At 31.8% G+C, this 26,702-nt stretch overlaps 1 protein-coding gene across 1 annotated transcript in view; it reads right to left on the bottom strand.

Annotated features, from left to right (window-relative positions):
- Nucleotides 1-530: 530 nt before the first annotated feature.
- The window catches only part of LOC150105987 (cholinephosphotransferase 1-like), a 146,195-nt gene continuing 120,023 nt past the window's right edge, over nt 531-26,702 (bottom strand). The window contains exons 8-9 of the mRNA XM_090394607.1: nt 24,407-24,581; nt 531-661 (exon numbers count right to left, since the gene is read on the bottom strand). Coding sequence (XP_090250733.1) covers nt 531-661; nt 24,407-24,581 — 306 coding nt within the window. The remainder of the gene's footprint in view (nt 662-24,406; nt 24,582-26,702) is intronic.

Below are 26,702 nucleotides of genomic sequence, written 5' to 3'. Positions count from 1 at the left end.
ATATCATGATGGTACTCATGTTCTAAAATCTACCTTTAATTATGAACTCTTATTTAAAAGACAAATATTGAAATATGTAAGCAGCTTCTCAGAAGTGCTTTTCTTCTTCAGACCTTGTTAGTTTAGACTTATATAAATACTTTATGTACATTTTTAAAAGATATATAAATAGAAAATTAATCTTCTATACAAATGAATTTTAAAGAAACTTCACTACTGAAATGAGCGATGCCAGCATGGCAGTCATTTGACATATAAATTAATTTACTACATAACAACATATCAAGACATTCTACATCATTTAACTGCTGTATAGAAATTTAATATCCAGTTGGTGTTTGGGAAGGGAAGGAGAAATATATCTAAGCTTTGTTGAAACTGCTTACATATCTTAAACTGGTTACCTAAAAAAAACACTTATCCATATAAATACCACTGTAACAATTTAAATAAATATTTTGTCCCTTCAGCGAAGCATCTGGGAATAGGAAAAAACAAAGACTTAATAAGAATTACAATACTAAATCACATTATATTACTTTGGTATTAGATTCTTCTTTTGGGCTAGGCTCTTCAACATCTCCTACTCTTTCCAGAAATGGATGCTGATAGGGTGGAGGCTGTTCATGTGAGAGAAGCTCTGCAGTTTCAGATGTTTCATCTATAACCATAAAAGGAAAACAAGTAGATATAAGGGTTTGCAACCTTACACACCCTATGAACATCCATTTCTTATTAATTAAAACATGAAATTAGAAAATGATAAAACTAAAGTTTTTATTTAAAAAATAATTAAAATATGAAACTTGAAATGTGAAATTAAGAAGGAATACTTTATGTAAAATACACATTTCAGAAATGAAATCTTTAAATATTTTTAGTTAGATTTCTATTTATTAAGCATAGTATCACTATTAGAAATTAATATTAATCTGTAACAGTGATAAGTAATTAACAGTAATCAATATTATATTAATGTTACAATTAATACAAATTGTATTAATCTGTAACATTAACTGAATTTCCTCTTAAGTGGACACAAAATGATTTTTATCATCAGTAGACCTTTATGGAGTCAAAGACTCAGTGGGATTTAATTGCTATATTTAATCACTTGTAGATTACCTTTATATTTTTGTGGTGAGATGGGTGTGTGGAGTGGAGTGCCCTCCTGCAATGAGTCCTTGGACTCCTTGGAGGTGTCACTTTCAATTGCAAAATTACAAACATATTAAAAATACTTATTTTAATTTGATCACCCTCTGCATATGTTTGATAACACATTTACTCTTAATAAATTAAAGATGTATTGCATTGCTCTATGTTTAAAGAACTTGGACTCCTTGGAGGTGTCACGTAATAGTAATAATAAAATTTACCACATATTCAGAGCACAGCATTTAATGTTCTGGTATGTAACAGGATAAAAGAAAGAGTACAGAAATTACAAATGATACATTTTTTAAAAATTTTATTGACTCTGACAAGATATGAATTATTTTCAGATAAAATAAACAAAAGTGGACTAGATGTGCAATATACAAAAAAGATATACAGCATGAATACACAAAACATGTACTTCATTCCAATATTTCATATACCCTAAATCTCAAAGATATCTCAGTATATGCAAATCCATCATTACAACATTACTAACAATGTATTTCAACCATATAAATATTAAAAAATTCTTTCTCAATGCAACTCACATTTCATAGTATTTTTCAACACAGAAACATATGTTATTACTCTTTCATATAATCAACAGCCCATGAAACATTCTAAAATTATATGTGCAATAGTAGAAAACAAATAAATTAATCAGAAAGATACAACTCACACACATTTTAAGAATTCTAGACTTTCCATTGCAAAATTACAAACATATTAAAAATATACTTATTTTAATTCGATTACTCTCTGCATATGTTTGATAACAAATTTACTGTTAAAAATTTAAGATGTACTGCATTGCTCTATGTTTAAAGAATATCATTTTTAACCTTTTACTGTTTGCATAAATATATATTTATTAAACTAGTAACAGAAGTTTAAGAAAAATCTATTACATTTATCTTATTGAATCACAGTTACTGATTAGCCTAATTACAGTTTAAAGTAGTGTTTCCCATTTAATATGGCCATGGCACCCTTTTTAACTCTTTAAAAAATTATGTAAACTCCCAATATCATTATTTTATATATACAGCTGAGAAAATGCCAAAATAAGTGAAGAGAATAATACAATAAACTGAACAGAAATAAGCTGCAATGATTCCACATACAATAAATCACATGTTAGTATAAAAGTAACACACAAAAAAAAGAACTCATTACTATTTCATGTTTTCAATGAACAGGTTCTTTTTAGCAAATTCTTTTCGTATTTGAGGTATACTACATTATTCTTTTTTATGGAATTCCAGGTTTTTGTAGAACAGCATTTGGAAAACAGGTTTAAGCAAAGGAAATACTGTTTTAACAATGCAAATATTTATGAATTAATGAATATTAATGAATTAATATTACCTTGGGAAAGTTTTTAATTCATATATTTATCTCATTATGTAAGTTATACATTAGTTCTAACCTCACTGGCTGAATGCATCTAGCATCTAAAAAATAGGCTGTTACTAATGTAGAATTTGGTGTTAGTGCTTTAATTACAATTTAAATTAAATGTAACTGAAGCATAAATCTAGTTACAAAGAAGACCACCCCATCCCCAACAAGGATACCAGAGAACATCAAAAACATTAATCCAAAATATGCATATATTACTTTAAAACACCATTATTCATGAAATGACAAACCACTTCTTCATAACATGCAAAAGAAACCAAGTATTAAAATAAAATAAAATAAAATGAATATTTGGTTCCTTTTGCATGCTATGAAGATGTGGTTTATGTACTTCTATGAATAATAATTCTAAATGCAGCAATTCTAAATGTACTCTTTAAGTAACAAAAGAGAACCCAGACATAATAACAGCCATTTGAGTACAGAATAATATTAGATAAGAAATCAACTAGAACACATAGTACAATGAACAATATTTTTTAAAGTGGTTTTTAAAATGAATTTGTTCAGAAACCAAGCATAAAGACCAAAGTAAAATAATTTTTGGATTTGTCAATGATGAAATGTGGATTGGTAATCAAGCAATACTACCAATGCCAAGTTAAACCAGCAGCAATGAGAGAAAATATGCAAGATTCCACTTGCTGTAGCCTTAACACAAGTTTATGCTAATCAGCAATTTTCATTTTACTCTTATCTCCTTACATACTTACCATATTTACATAATAAAATCTGGCACATGACAGATTTTGTGAACTGCAAGTTTCGTTTCAAAATAATGAGGACAATTTAAGTAAAAAAAAAGTTGCATATATTTTTTACTTTGTTTTACATGCATTTGTTCATATGCTCTCTGGAGAATCATTTGCAAATATACATCTTCCAGGAATTTTTTTATGAATACTTAGAAAATGAATAGACAGGATCACTTCTCACAGTTAAAAACCTAACATTTTTTTTTGGAGGGAAAAAGACTTGAGATCAAGAATATTTCTCTGTTGCTTGATGTACTTTTGTAAAATGTTTGAATGATGTAGAGTAATTTGCTGTGAAGGTGTTGCTATATTAAACAATTAAGAGGAAAAAAATATTCAAAATATTAAAAAAAAAAAATTTTAAAAAATGCATACTTCAATGCACAACTGGAGTTGCTTCCTGTTCTTATCATTCCAATTTTAAGCACTCAAAAGTTTCTATAACTAGGAAAGATAATAAGACCTTCTCTCCCATCCATTTGATGAATATTTTACAAAACATACTGAAATGAGGAGAAATTACACAGTTTTTTTGTGTGTGTGTGGTTTATTCTTTCAAGTACCAAGTTATGCCAATGTTCACTTAAACATGAGGAGTCAGCTACAAATATAAACTCAGGACCTACACATAAGCAAGGCAAAATATTTTATTAAATCATGTCCAACTAATGAAGTACCCTTAGAAAAAAATTTTAAAAACATTAACTACAAGTAAAATTAAGAATAACTAGTTGTGTATAGTGATTAAACTGATACCCAAATAAACATCTAAAGCTAATAATTAACTTAGTTGGGAGATGAATTTTATTGCCCCATGTGAGACTACTGCTCCACTTATTGGAGGCCTCGCAAGTGGCTTGATAAAAGTTTCAAGTATGGTCTCTAGAGCAGGGTTTCTAGACTATGTAAAAAATATAAAATTTTTTTCGAAATACAAAAATATAAATATCCTTAGCCCAACCCACCCACCCATAGTACAAATGTACTATAGGTTTGCAAATAACCTTTCATGGGTGAGAACCACATAAAAAACTAAATTTATTTAGCTAATTAGATTACTAAGCCAACATTTTGCCTTAGTTACAAAAAAATACAGACCTCCTTCAGGCCTTACCAAAAATTAGTTACTCTCACCCACTCACCTAAACATCCTCTCCACCATCTGGGATCATGAGGGTCTACATTATCCCTTGCTCCTAAAAGCTTATGTTAACAAATAGGAAAAACTGCCAATATCCATCTAGCAGAACAAGGAATATATCTCCATCTATACTACAGTCATTCCAGGATAACTGACGATGAAAAAAACCTCTTATACAGAAATAGATTTAAATCAGAGAAACTATTTCTGGATTCTGTCACAGCACTACAACATCCCCAAACTTAAATTCAGCTGTATCACACTGTTACCATAAACCTTTAACGAATGTCCATCATAGTGTTCACAGAGAGCACAGGTAGGATTGTAGGAGCTCACTTCTTACAATCAGTTTGTGTTTGACTAGTGTACCTGCAGATACTCAATATATTTCTTTATGCTCATTAAAATGCCTTGGTTAACAAGGCAAAATGCTGGCATGTTAACCAAGCTAATTAGCTAAATAAATTTAGTTAATTAGCTTTAGATGTTTTTTTTCTTTTTTTCTCACTAATCAACATGAGTGATAATCAGCATCTGAGCATCCATATCAGATTAGTGATATATAAATATTTTTAAATAAGTGTTCTATTTCACACTCTGTATAGAAAAAAAAAAGTACACTAAGTTGAAATAAACAATGATAACGTGCTTAACAATGAGCTGTCCAGTCTTGAACAAGTGTTGTGGATTCTGTGATTTGTTGAGATGAATTGGTGGAACCATACTCCAGGAGATTGATGGTGCCAGGGATTTGGGAGTGTTGGTGGATAGGGAGTTGAAGTTTAGGGGGCACATCACAAAAGTGGCTAAATCAGCTGATCAAATCACTTGGCTTCTAAAAAATACTTTAACAAACAGAGACAAACAACTTATTGTTCCTCTGTATCGAACCTTGATAAGACCCCATCTAGAGCCCAGATATGGGCGGCAGGGTTTCTTCTTGATGGGGAGGAGGTGGAGAGGATCCAGAGACGAGTGACCAAGATGATAGCAGGTCTATGGAATGAACCTTATGAGAACAGGTTGAAGATTTGTGGGTTGCAAAAATTGGTTGATAGGCGGAAAAGGGGTGATATGATTGAGACATTCAAATTACTAAAGGGTTTCTATCAGATTAATCCAGAAGATATTTTTGAGAATAGAACTAGTCGTGGGAGGACTAGGGGCCATACATGGAAGCTGGGCAAGAATGTGGTTAGCAGGGGTGTTAGAGCTAGGTTTTTTACTTGGAGAGTGGTGAATGAGTGGAATAAGCTGCCAGAGTCTGTTGTGAGTGCTATGACTGTGAATGAGTTCATGGTATGATAGATACTGTGTGAATGTCAAATAGTTGTTCTTGACATGTTAGGGCCTCCCTAGATGAGTCTGTCGACTCCTTGGAGTTGCCCGAAATAAAAATAAAATAATATAATCCTAGTGTTCTCTGTGGGCTACCCAGTTTCACCAAAATATGCCTTCTTAATTGAGGACAGACATGCCAGGTTAAGTTATTAGTCATTCACAGGTTCAAAAGTGGTGACTAGATGAAATCACTTTAGTTTTAGTTTTTTCAACATATGTAGTTGTGATGTAAAACACTAGAACTCTTTCTCTATCAGAAGATGTGGTCCTAAAACTATTAAAATCCATTTAAAGGAACTTTTAAACAATTATTATTTGCAGCTTCAAAGCAAGATTTTAAAAAAAAAATTAAGTTTTCACTGCTGGAAGTTCACATAAGAACAGGAAAAAGATACTTGTTTAGAATTTATAGATGTAATGTAATACTAAGTAAGGTTCAAACAGAGAAAGAGAGGTCTCTCCCTCTCTGTATATTGTGAGCCACTTTCACAGACAACTCAAGTCCATAAAAAACTCAGCCCATCATCTAACACAGAAATATAGAGAAGCCAAACAATATTAAGAAGAAACTACAACATTTTTTCCATAGATAATTCACTTAATCATGAATTTCTTGTCATCAAGATGTTATAAGCCCAAAGTTACCCAGAAATACATACCAAAAGAAAGAATTCTAATCTTTTACATCACAACTACATATGTTGAAAAAACTAAAGTGATTTCATCTAGTCACCACTTTTGAACATGTGAATGACTAATAACTTAACCTGGCTTGTCTGTCCTCAATTAAGAACGCATATTTTGGTGAAACTGGCTAGCCCACAGAGAATTATATTCTAGGATTATATTCATCTCAACAAATCACAGAATACAATGCTACTTACACAGAATCAGCTAAAATCATGAACATTTGTAGCAAGTTCAGACGCAAGCTCTCACTTATGAGAGCTTCTGAACCTACTTTTGGACTAAATATTTGTGATAGGTAACTTGAAGGAGAACAGGTATACACAAAGAAGAAGTTCACTGATACCATGAATCATCACTTTTGAAAAATTATATAATGTTATTTATAAAAAGTAGTTACTATGAATAAACTCTTACAATGGTAAGAGTTTATCTTTAATGGTAAGTAAGAAATGAGCTTGGTGCAAAGAAAAAAGTATTTATAAGAGTGTACTTATTTGAAGTACAAATAATACTACTAGCAACCACAGTGATGATGAAGTTGAGAGAGTATATGTAGATATTGAGAGTCTAATCAAACTGACCAAGAAGGAAGATAATCTTATTGTCATGGGGGATTGGAATGCAGTCATTGGTGAAGGCAAAGATGGTAGAGAGGTGGGAAAACATGGACTTGGATGTCGAAATGAAAGAGGAGATAGACTTTTGGAGTTCTGCCACCAATTCAATCTGATCATTAATAATACCTGGTATGAGGTACCAAAAAGAAGAAGGTATACTTGGAAAATGCCAGGGGATATAGAAAGGTACAAAATAGATTATATTATGACAAGAAATAGATTTAAAAATCAAGTAAAATCATGCAAAAGTTACCCAGGAGCTGATGTTGATAGTGACCACAATTTGGTTTTATTGAAATGTAATCTGAAATTTAAAAAGTTGTCACAACCAAGGAAAAGGCCCAAATGGAACATAAGTAACCTGAAAACAGAGGAAAACCATAGAAACTCTAAACCAAAAACTGATGAAAGCATTAAAACTGGAGAGAGAGAAAAGAAAAACATAGAGGAAAAATGGACTCATTTGAAGGATACAATCATCAAGGCCGCCAATGACTGCATAGGATTAAGGAAGAAGCAAATAAAAAACCATGGATCACCCAGGACATTCTAGATCTAATAGATCAAAGAAGAAAATACAAAACCTCCCTAAAGGAAGAAAGCAGCAAAGACAAATATAAACATATAAAAAATATGATAAATAGAAAGTGTAAAGAAGCAAAAGAACAATGGTTTACAGAGAAATGTAAAGAAATAGAAGATCTAACAAAGACTGGATGAATCGATAAAGCTTAACATTATAAAAGGAATAAGCCAGCAAAACAAGACACGAAGTACAATTATCAAAAATAAACAGGGGAACATACTTATAGATAAGGAAGAAATTTCGGAAGATGGAAGGAGTACTTAGAAGATCTATATAGTGGAAAAGATCTAGATGCCAAGGCTATAGAAGATGAAACAAGACTTGATATGGAAGAAATTGGTCCAACTATATTAAAAGATGAATTTGAATGGGCACTGAATGAATTGTCAGCCAATAAGGCACCAGACACTGATAACATCCCCTCAGAATTAATAAAATACTCAGAAACATAAGTCATACCTTTTCAAGATCATAAAGGATATTTATGAAACAGGGATCATCCCCAAAGATTTTACACAATGCTCTATCATATCCATTCCTAAAGTAAATAATGCAAACAAGTGCGAAAATCATCGAACAATAAGCTTAATATCACATGCTTCAAAAATACTACTCAAAATTATACAAAAACGACACTAACAAAGAAGATTGAAGCATGTTGGTAATGACCAGTTTGGATTCAGGAAACAGCAGGGGACAAGAGAAGCAATCCTAGCTCTAAGAACAGTTATTGAAAGAAGATTGGAGAAAAATCAAAATACTCTGATAATCTTTCTTAGATAGAAGATGAAAGAATTGACAGGAATCAAATGTTTCACCTGCTAAAAACAATAAAGGTAGATTGGAGAGATAGAAGGCTCATATTTAATCTTTACAAGCATCAAGAAGCCCTAATAGAAGCAGCCAGCAATACAACAAAAACCGCAATAACAAAAATACGTAGAGGTGTAAGACAGGGGTGCTCTCTTTCACCCATATTGTTTAATCTGTACATTGAAGATGCAATAAATAAACTGAAAGAACTAATAGAAACCGGAACTAAGATAAATGGAATTGATATCAACTGGCTATGGTTTGCGGATGATATAGCAGTTTTAGCTGATAACGAAAATAAACTGAAAGTCACCCTAACAAAGATGGAAGAAATCTTCACACAGTACAGCCTAAAAATTAATTATAAGAAAACAAAATTATTAATTACAAGTAAAGCAAATCCAATGAAAATAAACCTGGAAATAAATAATAACCTACTACAACAGGTATCCTCTTTTAAATATCTTGGAAGTCTTATCACAGAAGATGGAAGAAACCAATCAGATATTAAAGCATGAATAATCCTAGCTAAAAAAAGCATTCTATAACAGAAGAAACATTTTTACCAGTAAAGGACTTAGCATCCAGCTCAAAAAAAGGCTAGTGAAAACATACATACGGAGCATTGCATTATATGGTTGTGAGGCCTGGACTCTAACAAAACAAGACATGAAAAAGTTGGAGGCATTTGAAATTTGGTGCTGGAGAAAGATGATGAAAATTAGTTGGACAGAAAAGAAAAGTAATGAAGAAGTTCTGAATATAGTTCATGAAGAGCGGTCATTAATGAAACACATCAATAATAGAAGAAAAAGCCTAACTAGCCATTTGAGGCATGGGGGACTGATTACAGAAATAATGGAGGGGACTGTAGAAAGAAAGAGGCCACAAGGCAGACCAAGAATTTCATATATAAATAACAATGATGCTAACTGGCGCTAAGAGTTATGAAGAGATAAAAAGGAAGTCACAATACAGGATGTTGTGATGTGCTGCTATATTTACCAATTTTCGGATTGATGCACCAAAGAAGAAGATGAGTTATTTGATATTGTCCAGACAGTGGTGAATATACACAAGTACAAAAGGAAGGCTCAGAATGAATGGAAGAAATTATAGGTGAAAGGGGATTTCCCATTTACAAGCCTTCAACCTGCTTGTAAATTGTTCTTCAAACTGAAGTAACTAAAATGCATGTCAAAGTTCCTTTATCATGTCAGAAGGAAAGTTTTGAGATAAAAATTGAAGAGTTTTCAGCCAATGGATCATTTGTGAACAATGATGCACCCTCAAAACTGATGATAATAACAGTAGGATATAAAGACAAGTCTGATTTTCGCAAAAAAATATGAATTTTTAATAAAGGACTGAGATCAACCTAACATGAGCACTCACCAGATGAGTGCTCATGTTAGGTTGAAAAACTTTGCAATGTGATAGGTAAGGAAATCAATACAATTTACAGGTCTTAGTGGAAATCTTTATGGATTTTTGGTAAGCCATAGAAACAAGGAGATTCACCAAAGTGAGCATATAACTTCTTTATATTAGTAAGTCAGATATCATCCTTTTAGCTTACTGCTCTTATTAAAAAAAAAAAAAAAAAAAAAAAAAAAAAACACTGTTCGATGTTCTCCCTTGTGAATTAACCTATGTATCATTGATGGAAAGCTTCTGTTAAAATATATTTGATGGAATATGGAGTTTCATATTAACAATCCACTTTTCTTTTTTGTGTACACATGTTCCCTTTCAGAAACTCTCATACATTTCCCCAGTTTGAATTGTAATAACTTCAGCATTTTAAAGGAGTAGGCAAATGTCACAGCAATGCATAAATCAATAGATTTTTCTTCAACACATTTTTCCCTCCAAATTCTTTTAAATGAATTCTAATAGATACATCATTCTGGCATGCATTGCTTGCTTAGGACTTATAGCAGATTGTTGAACATGATCTGTTTATTTAAACTTAGTTTACTTGTTTTCTTTTTCTACATTAGCTAAAACTTATTCCAAAGCATCTGCATATCGGTTTAGTCAGTATTAAATTACTACTTCTTAAATTTCATTGTGAATATGTCAAATTAAGTATTATGAAGTATTAAGTATTATTAGAATATTAAAAAAAATATAGTGTTATAAATATACACTTTTTATAGCAAAAAATGCCAAGTTAAAAAAAAAATAAAAACAAAAAATCATATCAGCAATATTTCTTAACTGCCATGTTTCAATAAAGCTCAATCTTAGAAGTTAAGGAAAAAAATTTAGCCAATTAAAATTTTCTAAGCCTTAATATTAGACCAGGGGTCGCCAAACTTCTTTGACCATTGACCCTTTCAAGAGTTTCTTGACTTTTTATCGACCTCCTCTATTTTACTATTACGTAATTTTAATATTACCTAATATGCATGTTGATGAATTTTAGAACATTAACGCTCACTTCTATGTCGATGCGCAAAAATGAGACTGGGTTCGAATATGTGTAAGTATAAGTAAATAAGCAACCATGCACATGTTGCAATGTCACTCCTGCCACGCCGGCCGGGAACCACCACATCCGTTTATTAGTAAATACATCATTTTGGCCTACTAGATTGGCCTCCGTAACTATTTTTATGACCTTGCTCTATCTTACAGGTCCTATTCTTGTCAATGTTCCCATGATTCACTCTTAATTGCATTGTCATTCAGGATGGAGGTAATCCAAGTTAACCGAATTAAATATTACCTGTACAATAATGTCTTATATTTTTCTATTGACCCCCAATCGACCCCTGAGCCCGAATCGACCCCTAACAAAGTTATATCGACCCCTGGGGGGGGGGGGGGGTCGATATCGACGACTGTATTAGATCATATCATTAAGGTGCAGAAAATGTAAATTAGGAGCTGATAAAAATCTAAATCAGACTGGCTAATCAAACCAAATTTAGCTGTTTGACTTCTTTTCTTCTTTTTTTAAATGTTGCTCCCACCCACAACAGGTTATTTGGTAAACCTATACTCCATTCTTACTGTGGGTGGACAATTTGACTACACTCCAAAATTATATGCCATAATTTTTTGCAGTTAGTAACAATATACTGTGTAGTCACCACAATGTGAACTAATATCTGTTCAATTATTCATATTACTGGAGGATATCAGAATAAGTGATACAGTATTTACCTATTTTCAATGTTTCAGAAGACAGAAATGTCACTCCTGGATAATTTAAGTTTTGGGCTAATTCATAAAATTTGTGTCTTCTGAGAAATGAATGGATTAGACAAACTAAATTAAACAATACATTTTAAATATATACATATTGAAAGACCTATAGACCTGTTCACAGTTTTGCTGATGACAACACTCTCCACTCATCCTACTTCTATGATATTGAAAGAGATGCATTTCTGAACTAACACCTGTTCTTTATCATTATACACTATATTACAGATGGCACCTGCCCAATAACTTGAAAGCAAATTCACATACAGCCAATAAAAAGGAAGATAAGTGCTTGCCATCACTATCAACCTGCTGTTGTGACCTCAGCACTGTACAAAGTAATGGAGGTAATATTCTGGAGATATGACATGGAAAAGTTGGGAGAAATCTTTGTTGATGCACTTGACATTTCCATGACATTTGATAGAGTTTGGCATGAGGATTACTAAGTAAATTGCCATATTATGGTCTGTCCTCCTCCCTTTGAAACTGGATTGCTAATTTTCTCTCTGGTCATTTACTATGTTTAATGTTGGGAGGTGTTCTCTTCAGATTTCCTACTAATGCAGTACTCCTCAGAGCTCTGTTATTTCACCAACCCACTTCTTTAGATATATAAATGATATGGCTCTCACTGACCTATAAACCTGTTCAGTTTTGCTGATGACAACACTCTCCACTCATCCTACTTGTATGATAAACCTTGCACTGCTCACACATCATAAGCTTCTAGATCATCTATTACAACCTAGTCACCTCCAATGCTTCCAAAACACAATTCTGTCACAAAAAAGGACTTAGTTATTATCCACTTATTATTGATAATGCTCAACTTAATAATCAAAACCAGATCTCTCTCTTCTTAGACTGACTCTTACTCCTAGTCTTTCCTGACATAATTGTATCACTTCTATACCATCTTCAAGCTTCCAGAAATCTTGAATGTTTTTCTCAAGACATTACTTCTCTCTCCTGCCTAGTTGCTTACTCTGTACAAATCTCAAGTCTGCCCAACTGCTGGAATACTGCTCTTATATTTGGATAGTTCCCTAAGACTTCTCTGAAAATTCTTCATGCAGTCCAAAAGAGAGCATTTCAGCTGATTGATGATGAATCTAGCCACTGCCTCATAGATGATCAATTTCTACATTGTCCCTTCTAGAGATATTTCTATGGTCACTGATTAGCAGAACTAGCATCCATTATGTCCCCATTTCTGCTAAACCATGAGCAGCAGCTGCACAACCACATTTTACATTTGAGCTGCAAACTGACCAAACCGGTCACTGATTAGCAGAACTAGCATCCATTATGTTATTATATATATCCACTTCAAGTTCAATGGAATAATTTCCCCACAAAGTATTTTTCAAGGACTATAACTTCCAACCCTTCCAAGAAGAATATCAACAGATTACTTTGCTCTTGACCCTAACCCACACTTGGCATTGATTTACTGTAGACGTTGTGGCATCTCTCTCTCTGCAAGAAATGTTTATATATAACTATATAGCTAAATGATAAAATCGAAAATTACTAATTTATTTCTAAAGGCACTACTAGTTTCGTCTTTCTAGATTACTTCATCAGGTGCATTACACAGAAGTGAAAAAACAGAGATAGATACAAAAACATTACATGAGTATATCAACCAACGTTTTAAATTATCAACATTTACATATATAAATTTAAAAGTAAAACATTAGAGGTGAATAATTTACTATAAGATCAAATTTGTAAGAATTATGATTATTGGAAAATGAAAGTCAGTCAGGACCACCTCTGCAGAAAAGTGCATGTTTAAAAAACCACTTATTCAACACTGCAGTACAATTAAAATATCAATTTTTAGGTATAGCAAGTTATTTTCCAGTTACCCTGTGGATAGACACTTCTTATTTAAAAGGTATGGACATAATTATAACTGGACTGTTCTGAGTTTTCAAAATATTTAGAAATCTTTAATTGAATCTTAAAACAAGAGAGTAAAATTTTTAATACTGTAAATACATATCACTCCAAAATCAAGATATTTTTACAAAATAGCTATGCCTTCATTTTTGCAAAACTTCATGATAATCTTATTAGGAGTAAATAATAAAGATAATAAGTATACTGAACTATGTGCTTATAATCATTATAGTCATAATCATAAAATGATATAGAATAAGAAGTCAAGAATAAATAAAATGTTAAAGAAATAAGTCAAGAAAAAATAAAACAACTTTAATATATGCTATGAATTTGGAATTATAACTACATGTAAGATTTTAAATATAAAATAAAATTATCAATATTTGCACTTTTGGAAATAATTCTAGGACAATAAAAGTCAACTTTTTTTTGTTAGTAGAAAAACAAATGCTAGATAAAAAGAATTCACTTAATTTAGAAAGACACCCAAAAAGACTAGAAGCAAACAAGAACTTATTACATGGATTATTTGGATAATGTGCACTTTCTTCTTATGTATAATTAGCTTTAGATCTGCAGGTGACAATTTGCAATTTTATATAACCTATTGTCATAAATGATTCTTAAATTATTTTTTTAATATATTTCATATCTGAGAATATCACTAACCACCACTCTCTCTCTCTCTCTCTCTCGAGAGAGAGAGAGAGAGAATAACAAATTAACAATAAAATAAGATTGTGCATGTTTATTAACACAAATTATCACAGAACATTATCACCATTTAGGAATGACAAACAAAAATATTTGGTTTTTGTTTGCCATTCTGATTCCTATTTTTCAGTAAAAATTAGATTCCTAATTTTTTAGTAACCAAATATGCACTAGTAATGTAATATTATATTTAGCTTAATGATGATGCATAAATATACACAGCTGGGGAAAGTGCTCTAAAAATGAATATCAATTAATAAGTACTTTCTGAAAGTACCTGAATACTCTGCTTACCATTTAAGTACATCAGATATCAAAGTGCTAATTTTCAAAAATATTTTAAATATATTTGTCTGATACAAATACAGCTCTGATGATACATATATAAGAAAAATACTTCACAAACATTAAAATTACTAAATATCTAGAAAATTGAGGTTTGCAGTATCAATTATTGAATGTTAACTTTTATAGTTCAAATGCTTCTTAAAGTTATTAGATAATCTGAGATGGAGACTTAAATTTACACCTTCCTAATGAATTATATGTAAAAGTAAATCAAATTGGGTGAAACAAGAAGAATGCTGTATATTTCAGATGCATGATTAAACAGCAATGCATTTTGTCAGTATGAACAAATATCCAGTTTCATCTAAAAGTGATAATTAGAAAATTCCATGAATACCAGATTTACACACAAGATACATGCATAAATTAGGAAAAGTAATTTATTATTACTTTTCTCATAATTCAAATATTTAGAAAAAAAAAGTCAAACCACTGTCCAAAATAGTTCATGCAAAACAGGTGTATGATTTTGAAAATGTATTTAAAAACAAATGCCATACATAAATGAAACTTATGACTCAAGAGCATGGTTTAAAAGAAAATTTAAAGAGTCGTGTTATTTTCATAAGACAACCAAATCTAAAGAAGAATGATGGCCTTTAAATTTCTGAGATAATTTGAAAATTATAATTATCTTACAATGTAATTAATTCCATAAATTTACATAATGAGTGCTGTTTACCATTCAATCACACTGAAAGAAAGAATGACACCACTGGAAAGAGAACATAAAATTAAAAAAAAAAGCATGGGGATGCAGTGATCAACTCAATGGTTACTAGAAACATAACTTTAGCATGGCAGTTAATGGCAACAACGAAAAACATTTTGTTATACTTCAGTTCTGTTCCATAATACTTGTAACTACAGTTTAACAGTAATCAGTACTTCCATAAAAACCCTATTTATGCACAAATTCGATTTGCAAGAAAGTATGGAAAATTTCAAGATACACTGTCTGCATCTGTAAAAAAAAAAAAAAAAAAAGTTCAGACTAGCTGGTAGTATAGAAATAGCTACTAGTGTTCGATGTTCCTCTCTGCAGTTATATATTGAGCTAGTCACAAAATGCATATAATGCAGTAAGCATTATTAAAGATCATCAGAAAAATTTTTATGTCTACAGGAATGTAGGATGAGATAATTATTATAGAAACTATACCAATATAATGGTGTATGAATTTTGCTGTGATGTGATAGATCATCTTAGAGCAGATAAAACCTATATACCCAAAATTTGTTTTGATGATGGGGCAGCATTTCTCTTCAGCAAGATAGCAAACAAACATTATTATGTTTGAAAAGAGAAGTGAAAACTCAAATGAACAAGCACCAACCAACCTATCTGTAGATTCAAATCCCAAATTGGACATGGATGTTTGCGAAATTCTCTGGTGGGAGATAACTTTCACACGCAGTTTAAGATCACCATCTTGCTTACTGAAAGAAGTTGCTTGAAAAAAGTACTGTTTGTCTCTAGAACAGCATTCCCTGATTATTTAAACCATAGTGCACCCATGGTACTAAAAGTATGATAATAGGTTTCTAACCTTTTGTCAGCAGAACTACTATAAAAATGCTTTGATGGATGTCGAGCTACCACAGAGATCCCATTGGATACTAGTACTAAATCTTTTAAAGTCTTCCTTCTAATGGTGTATTTCACTTGAGTAAGTTGTGTAGATTTATTTTCCAGCACCTCATACCTCTGGCCGACTTGCAGAATATAATATATCACTATTATTATTATTCGTGACACCTCCAAGGAGTCCAAAGACTCATCATGGGAGGACACCTACTATACAACTGTCTCCACCACTACACCGAACCTCTACTACCAATCATCTCCATCATTGGCATCTGCCGCCCACCACCACTCACCACACAACTAGTATCTATTGTCTGTAAAAAACTGCGTGTTCTGAAGGGCCGATTTTCTGTATGTGGGATGAAAAACCCGAATTTCTGGGAGAAAAAACCCTGCTACCTCTGTATGAGATTGGCTAACTCACCTTCAATTATAAAAGTCCACTTGAAGATTCCTCCCGTCATGACGAGAATCGAACTTAGGCCTATTCCAATCTAAGGGCGCAATGTACCATACCATCATTTTCAGGTTGAAAAACACAAGTTTTTCACCCTGAAAAATTGGCAAACCAGCCAGAAAAACATGAAATTTACAGCCAGTGCAGATAACAAACTACCTTATCATTAATTAAACACCATCAGAATTATTAAGAAACCAAGTTACTTGGCTGTGACAGGCTGCTAACCATGAAAGGTCAGAAAGGATGGATGAAGAAGATAGATATATCTTGCTATAATTGGTATAAATATAACATTCTATACAAGTTTTTAGTTTATTGAAATTTAAATTAGAATTTGTGAAAAAGTATTTATTTTAATGAATGCTTATTTCCACATCTCATGAGAAGTGTACCTAACAAAAAAAAAAAAAAAAAAAACATTCACTGGAGTGGGACACAATTCCCACAAACTGACAGTCATAAGTAATTGCAAGTTATATGAATGAATTAAGAACAGAAAACAAATAGTAGTTGTGACCTTAAAATGTACACTGTATCTTGAAATTTTATCTGGTTATTCATGTATTTTTGTGGTGTGCAAGAATTCATGAGTGCACAAATCACTTTGATTGGAATTTGCCCAAACTAAGACCACAAAGCTAGTTTATATCTGTTAAGTGTAAGTGTTCTATGGATGGTGTGTTTTGCAGAATTAAAACAAGTTCAAGGTCTGACTAACTCACTTTCAGCTGAAAAGCACTTATGAAGAATGACCCAAATAAACATAGTAACAGAAGGTCTGACTAACTCACTTTCAGCTGAAAAGCACTTATGAAGAATGACCCAAATAAACATAGTAAGCATCTATGACTGATTTCAGAACATTTATCATCTTCTCTTTACCTATGCTAAAAAATTTTATTTCATAGAAACCTAATTTCTATGAAATAAATGCTATGACATGATGAAATTTCATGCCAATTGCAGTATTACATGGTTAAACAAAGCTTCTGCTGGTTTCATCTAAGGTAAAAAGGGTAAAGAAATGAGAGTAAAAATCAGCTAATGGAACGAACTCATCAACCTCAAAATCAATGCTAGCAGAATTCAAGATAGTTACAAGCAATGTTAAGAAGTATTGAAGGAAAGGAAATCAAATTGGCAGAAGAACTACAAAAATCCCAAATAGACATAATTGGCATTACTGAAATGATGAAAACTACCTGCTAAATAATAAATACAGAATGCTTTATTTAGGCAACAGTAATCAGGGTAAGAAAGGAGTACTTATAGCATACAATACCAAACAGGAAAATAAATTTCATTAGAAGGCAATTTAAAGCAGTGTTTTGTAGGCAAATTCAAAATAGGGAATTGAAGCATATCAAAATTTCCTAGCAAGTAAGTTGGCAAATGATGCACGAGAATACAGAGAAAATGTAAGAGAGTTAAAAACTTTGGATAAAAATAGCTTAAAAAATTCTTATTTGTGCTATGGTCCCACAGAATACTTCTTGACACGAAGAAAATGAAAAGGTTGGTTCGTTGTTGAGATCTAAACAGCAGGGTAAGAAACATATACCAAGCATACAGAAATGTTTTGGGAAAATTTGGAGAAAAGCGAACGATAATGAACTGCAGGATTTCTGTCCAGGACATAAATTTATGGGTAAGATTTATGCACATAAAAATGTGCATAAATTCACAGAAAATGAAGACACAAGAAAGAGGAAAACTCTTAATATATATATATATTTTTTTTACAGATTTTATGATGAATTGTAGATTCAAATACACAAATATTATTTAAAAAAATGAAAGAGTTTGGAACAAAAGAATAAAACCTTGGGGTCTCAGTGAGAAACTCTTATATTGATTCAACTCAGGAAGGCATGTAGTTGTTAAATCCTAAATGAAGGAATCTTGGAAAGAAATCATTCATTTAGAACCTAACATATAAAACTTGCTGGCAAAGAGAAATACCTGCACATCAGTTGTAATTAAAAGTGAAACCTCTTCACTTTATGTAAAATTTGTATTCTTTATTTTAAGTACCTTATATTTAAGCTGTGGTGATTGTGCAAGATTTCATTTTAAAGTATGTCTAAAAAGAGAGATAATCTGATTTAAATTTAAGCCTCACTTAAGCTACGTAAAATTTACTGTGAATCATCTAAAAAGTTGCTAAGTAATAATTCCTGGAAGGCATAAAGCTACACGTGTACAGCGTTAACGCTAGTGGCTATAGCTTACTCGGAAAATTACGGTGTCACGTATTCTGTGAATCCAAGTATAGCAGCGTCGTAAAAACGAAGGATGAACCCGAAGCGGTGAAAAGATAAAGGCCTTGTGCAAAAAGGGGACTGAGAAAAGAGGGTGCTCTATAGAAGAATATAAGGGGTTGAGCCCATATCGGAAGACTCTCTCTCTCTCTGGTCGTAACGTTTTCCTGTTTTGGTGGTTCAGAAGTTAGCGGGCAGTTTCGCATAAGGGGGGGAGTGAAGTCTGTAATAAGATGTCGGACTGCGAGTGTTCTTAAAATGAAGTAGGATTCTATGCAAAGCTGAAGCTAAAATTTCCAGTCCTAGCAGAATCAAGCCGTCGCTGAAAAGTCCCATCAAAATGTTCCTAAAATGCAGAGATCGAGTCTGTTTTCGGCAGAAATAATGAAGATAGTGTAACCCCTACGTTGGCGTATGGACAGCCAATACATGAGAAGTATCCAGACGTACACGTGGTGCAGAACAACACGGAAAAAGCTCGGTAAGGTGCAATTACTCTAATTTTGTGTGAAAGTTCATTAGAAGAGAGAAGATTGTTTACAAATATGAAATTAAGAACTGTATTCTAAAGAACTCTGTGGACAGTCTCAAATTAGAAAGTTAACCTCCTTTGAGAGTAAGAAGAATTGTTTGGAAGAGATCTTTTGTAAATTTTGTATGTGATAGAATTAATTTAATGCGATAAGAATAGTAGAATTTAGCATCTCAGTGACATTAGAATGTTTTTTAGTTTTCTCTTACGAGTAATACTACTGAAAGGAATTTAGCTTAACTTCATATCATTTGCTATCCATATCCCAATGTGCAGTTACTGTGTTTAGCATGCCTTATAACATTTAATTAGTTTAGAATGTGTTAATCTCTTAGTTCGAGTTTTATTTAGTATTGAGCATAATTGAGTGTATGAATTTTGTATTGTGTTTTAGATATTCCAATAGACATGTCATATTTACCTGAACCTGAGTCATGCCTGATTACGATTCCAAATTACCACTTATAAAAATAGAACCTATTTTGGCGGGAAGGATTTAGAGAGTGAATATAAATATAGATTTAGGTCACGACTGCAATAATCTGAATCTATACGGCAGTTTAAATAAGATATTGTGCAAGAAAGCTAAGAATCTAGTATTGTCTCCCTGAGTAAGGATCTTTTCTACTATAGGATTACTGGCTGGCACAGCAAAATATAAATTCGCCAGTATCCAAAGAGGAAACAATCCTAGATATAAGAATAAGATTAAAGTAAGAGAAGAAAGAATAAATAATGAAAGGTAAATATATAACAATAGAGCAGCCGGTATGATTTTGAATGAATAAGGTTTTAGGTAAGAAAGGATAGACTTAAGAAAATAAATAAATTAAGAATAAATCCTATAGAAACAACATTTTAACATAGTGAAATTGTCTGCAAGGAGAGAAAAATCTGAGCTCCACAGTGTACACGCGAAGTTAAACAGGCGGTCCTGGCTAGAAAAGAAAAAAACATATCAAAATTTCAAGTAAGTTGGCAAATGATGCAAAAGAATACAGAGAAAATGTAATAGAACTAAACGCTTCGGGTAAAAATAGTTAAAAAAAAAAAAATCACGGAAAGACTTTGGTAAGAATACAGATCGGGATAGAACTTCCAAATCAGCTTACTGTGTTACTTGAGCTGTCTTAATAACTTCTGTCTGCCCAAGAATTGATGTATCATATATTATGCAATCCCTGGTACTGTCCAACCACACATGCAAGAACCATGCATGTGGCACAGTGCCAAGAAGTCGATTCATGTTGAAGGGGAGAAAGGAATGAGGCAATGTACGAATTCATCAACTTGCAAAATCACATACTTTATACATAAAAGTTTCCAACTGTTGTACAAGCAAATTAGTTACCACTTTAAAAACTAGAATTCTCATAAAAGAAAAGCCAATTTTATGACATATAATAATAAACACTCATCATTGATTACCTATCATCAGAATGGATTCGCCTTCTGCCATGCACAAAAATGTCGAGGAGTCTAGCATCTGTGGCTGGACAGTATGTGTATGATTGGAAATTAATATAAAAATTTCAGTATTTTCAAACTATTGCTATTCACTTTAACACCACAAATATTCATTTATAACCAATGTATCACAAAATGTTATCAAAACATTACACTGTGGTATGGGTGTTTGGAATGATGTGATGGATGATTTAGAAGCCTGGTGAGCCTACCACCCAGCTTACTGAAGGTCTAAGGTAGCTTGAAAAAGTAAAATATCTGGTTTCAAGAAGAGTCAAATTATACAACTCTTAGTCTACCCATGGTATTAAACATAACATTAGATTTATCTCTCACAGGTGGGATTCACATGAAGGGAAAAAAATATGCACACACATATAATAATAATAATAAATACTAAACTGCAGCATTTATATATTCTCAATATAAAGGGGTAACATAGCCAAATATATATTTTTTCTTTTTCATAGTAATGCTATGTGGTTTTCAACCATAAAATTTAAACTTTCTACTTGGACAAATAAATTCTTTGTTTTTGTCTGTTTCAGTCCACTGTCTATTTAGTCTTTGCTACTTCTGCACTGACATTATTATTCTTCCAAAAGTTAGTAAGTATAGTTTTCATAAAAAACAACTATGCTCTTTGCTTTTCATGGAAACAAGGGAAACTATACTTATTATTTAACATGTGGAAGCTCAAATTACTATGATTATATAAATTAAAAACAAAAAAAATATGCATATAATAATTTAAAAATGAAGTACTAACTTCACATTCAAGTTATTATTCGACTATGAACTGCAATTTACTTATGACAATAATAAGACTAAATCAAATATCAGAAGACATTTTCTGTAATTCTGATCCCCCAAAGACCATTATCATTCACTGGACCATATATTTTTCTAAAGATTTTCCTTTCAAAAGCTGAAATCAAATCCTCCATTCTCACTACAAATATCCAGGTCTCACATCAGTAGATAAATAACAATTCATAATTACAATTAATTAATTATTTGTATTCACTATGATATCCATAATTTTATACCAATATAAAAGGAAGTCCATATGACAAGATTTTATTTTCTAAAATAGAAAATCAAAATATCTACATAAATAAATATACTTACATTTATAATATAATACACAATCTCAACAAAAATAAAATACGAATGAAAGACATTTAAGGAATAGTAACTGCCATGTTTACATCGGGATGCTAACTATCTGGAGCCATCAAATTATATGGGCATGATTTGCCAAGACTGATTTATTAAAAAAAAGCGTATATTCAAGAAAATATTCTAACTGATATTAAAAAAAACTTTTTTTTTTCTCATTTAATTTCCCTTTTAAAGGATACAGTGATCTCTGAGTTATCTAAGCTTCAAATAACTAAAACCACAGTTCACTGGTGGTTTTATGTTGAATGTCTAACAGTTTTGCCTGTCCTCTGATTCCATGTGGCCTCTGACACATGGAGTCAGATGTCACCATGAAACCAAAATCCATCCATTCAGTTAACTGACCAGTGAATCATTTCTTAATACAACCTGAAAACTTACAGATTGTTATACTTGTTTTAGATATTAAGATATTAGTATTTATTATCAAATGGTGTTAAAATATAACCAGAAATAACAAAACTAAAATAAAAAAAATACCCCCCCCACCACCACCTTATCAATAGTTTCGTTCAGATCACAGAATTCCACTCATTATGAAATTCAGTAGTTATACTGAGTTCTGATAGAATGGAACTTAAAACTTAAAATCAGGTTTAATGACTGTTGTAGATCATTCTAAAATTATCATTTTATAATAATATGCAAATTAAATGAATTGTCTGAACTGCACTTGAAGCCCTGTTTTACAGGTGCAAGAAGACAGGATATGTTAACATTAAATTAATTATAATTTTAAGTAGTTTGGTCCCCAAGCTAAATTATTAAAAAATTATGTTTCAGATACACATGTACATTGTTTATCTTAAAAGACTATATGCAAGAAAGCCAAGATGTAGGAAAATCAAAATCAGAATTTTTGTAAAATGAATATCAAGGAAATAATTTTATACAAAACTTAATCTGAAACTATTATGACCACTGGCTAATTACAAAGATCAAAGGGGAAAAGAACGACAAAGCATTTTTTCTTATAAATTAGGAATAAAAAACCAAAACTAAAATGATTCAGTACATTAAACAATGAAAAAGTTTACCTCAAGATAGATAATTAGCATTTTAAATAAATACCCACTGAGGGTTTTGTTAAGACTTAAGTAATTAAGACAATGCAGATGAAACATCTCATATATAGAATAGAAATCAGATCAAAATAAATAAGACTGCATAGTCATTCCTAATTTTAGCTGTATATTTTCTTTTTTCAGGTCTAATTTTCAAAATAGTTACTCTAAATATTCAGAATACATATACATTGAATAGTTCTCAAGAAATCAAAAAGACATATTATAACCTGTGACCACTACAAAAAGCTTTCTTTTAACAAATTCAGACTAATAAACATGATTTCTTGATATACATATATAAAAGTGGATGAGAAAGAGAGCAAGCAAGAGAGAAATTTTATTATTTCTAAAAATACTGTTGGCCAATAGGTTCTGGGTTAAGTGATGAATAAGAATTTTCTTGTTTTTCTCTCACTTTACAATTTTTCTGTTCATTTCCTTGAAAATTTATGATAACCAATTTTCAAGTATGTTTTAAGAGTATATGGCAGGCATAGTAGAAAAATTAAGCTCATTATAATGAAGATGACCAAAACTTCTTGATCAGAAATGTCGCAATAAATAATGTTCATCATCAATGTAAAGTGTCGAAAACATGTTTATATATAAATTTGTCACTAAATCATATACCCAAAAGAGTTTTGGCATATTTAATAGTTTAAAGACGTATGAAAATTTCATTTCTTTAAATACATGATGAATAGAAAGAGGGATTTCAGACATTTTTTTATAAAATAGGCATCTGAAATATTTAAAAATAATTAGCTATCAATAGTTACTGTACAAAGAGATTTTAGATCTCAATACATATGTAATCCTATTTACATCACATCAAAATATTTGGCAAAAACATGCATTTTAAATAGCCTGTAACAAACCAGAGGAGTGTAAATACCAATAAAAAATAGCAATTTCTTTGAGCATCAAATGATGCAGATGGAATGAAGTTTGTATATGCTACATACTTAAGAAAGTTCCTCTCATTCTTGGAAAATATACACAAGAGAGGGGAGGGAAGAAATCACACTTAAGAACATTGTTAGTTTATGAAATGTGGATGATGCAGCAAATAACTAAAATCTAAACTTCATCAACGTTTATGAAGACATGGTTTTATCCTTCCCATACCATTAATAACATTAAAGGAAGAGTCCTCAATTGGCAGATGATGATAAACAGCATTTCCATCAAGCTGCATGGAAGGACCTCTTGGGCTGATGGAAAACAAACTAATATGGAGATGTGAACATATCTGGTTACAAACTATTGTACAATGATGAAGAAGATCAGCTGTAGAATATACCTGTAAAGAGAAAACACAAAAGGTAAATCCTTATCTGTAATTTAAAGAACACTCCATTTATCCACATACAAAAACCACAAAAAATTTGTAGAAATTAAAACATCTATAATGAAAGAGAATTTTACATATGTGCTTGCACACACAACACTAGATTTAATCATTTACTAACTTCTATTAAAACTCGGCTGGAAGATTCACAAATTATACAGGCTTCATTTCCTTTTATGAGGCAATTAATATAACTGCAGCTGTTAATGCCAGTACCCAGCAAAGGGTACTAACAGTACCAGTCAAAGGGTACTGGTACTGTTAATGCTAGTACCCTTTGACTGGCTGACTTAATATCACAAACACATACTTAAAAATAAATCAAAATGATGATAATCTCTAATCAACCATAAACAGTACAGTCAATCCTCAACAAAAGCAAACATTGCTACAGTAACAATGTTTTGCCTGCCTGGTTGGCCAAGTGGTTAGAATATCAATTCTCCAACCAACAGCTTGAGGATTCAGATCTTGACATTGGCATGGATGTTTGCAATTGTCTTTAGGTGAGAGATGAATTTTATTAACAAGTGTGAGACCATCACCTGGCTTACTGGAGACCAAAGTAGCTTGAAAAGTTCCATGTTGGTCTTTAGAGTAGGGTTTTTGGACAATGCAAAAAATAAAAAAATAAAATAAAAAAATAAATAAAAATCCCGAGCTCACCCATGACACGAATGTACCATAGGTTTACGTAAAACCTTTCATGGGTGGAAACCATTTTAAAAAAGGCAAATGCACTGAAACTACCAAAAGGTTCCCTGAAGTTCTATAAAATCACTGTCCCTCTAAGGGATGCTGCAGCAAATATTTCACAATAAACCTTATCTTTGATCGCTATAAGTTTGCTATAGCAATTGTATAACAAGCATATTAGCAGAACTTACACTGAACCACTGCAAGCTTTGTCTTTCATACAAAAGAAACAAATAAAAAGTACCTATTAATGTACTTTTAAAACTTTGTGGTTTTGTGTTGAAAAAATGTCTACATGGTATTTTCATGTTTCATTTACTTTATCATATTTGATCAACACCATTTACTGTTATTATAAACAGCTTAAAAAAAAAAAAAAAAAGATGTTAGCCACACTGTCAGAATGCAAACTAAGCCCTGTGATAATTGGTTCAGGTGTTAATCCTGTGGTGTCCCTGCCCAAAATATGAAAACTTGAGGACAACACCTCATACCTGTTTTTGGTTATTCTGTCTCTATTTCCAACTAATGAAGCTAACTTATGCTGTATACAGAAAGAAAACAAATATAAGAACCTGTCTTTCACAGAATGTTTGTTCTATGTAAATTATGTCACCTGCATGCAGTCACATCATGTGCATAGAAAAAAGGTGTCATATATACCTTAACAGATAGATAGATAGAGTACACCTCATCTCAAGCGAAAAAGAAAAAATACCATAACCGACTCCCTCTGTAGCACATCTGGAATATTCAATATTCCTGAGGCTTCTGATCATGTCTGCCATAAAAAAAAAGTCAATTGCAATCACTTACCAGAACTCTGAAACTGGCATACAATCAGAACATTTAAGATTCTGATGATTTTGTACGGTTTCCAGTTTCAAGGAACATGATCAAAATATGAATCTGGAATGAAGAATCTTACTCTTCATTTCAGAAGATTCAAGAAGAGCCAGTCCATCCTAACTTAAAAAAAACTGACATGAAGAGGAACTTGACAGACATCTGGCAAGGAGAGGTGGTAATTTGTCCTTAGTATATGGTAGAAGAGAAGACCAGTTTGAAGGAAGTGTATAGAATCTGTGCTATTTGTTCAGCCATTCCTTTTAAGAAGGATATGGGAATTCTTTTCACACCAAATTATAGTCAACTCAGCTGTGACCAAGACACTAGCTATTAAGCACATACTATATATGATTCATATCTTGTGATTCATGTTTTGAATATATGTAGTTAACTGATCTTTTCTCTCCCTGAAGATGCCCATGTTACACTGGATGAAATATACTGGAGTTATTTAATAAATTCCATATATTTGCTTGATGTTGACCATCATCATCAAATTCCTGATATGTACCCTTGGCAAGTGTACAG

This window comes from Typopeltis vanoorti, chromosome 6, assembly GCF_054136105.1.
Source record: "Typopeltis vanoorti isolate ZY-2024b chromosome 6, IOZ_Tvanoo_1.0, whole genome shotgun sequence".
NCBI lineage: Eukaryota > Metazoa > Arthropoda > Arachnida > Uropygi > Thelyphonidae > Typopeltis > Typopeltis vanoorti.
The sequence above is the reverse complement of the archived record's forward strand: the minus strand, read 5'-3'. Positions and strand labels throughout refer to the sequence as shown.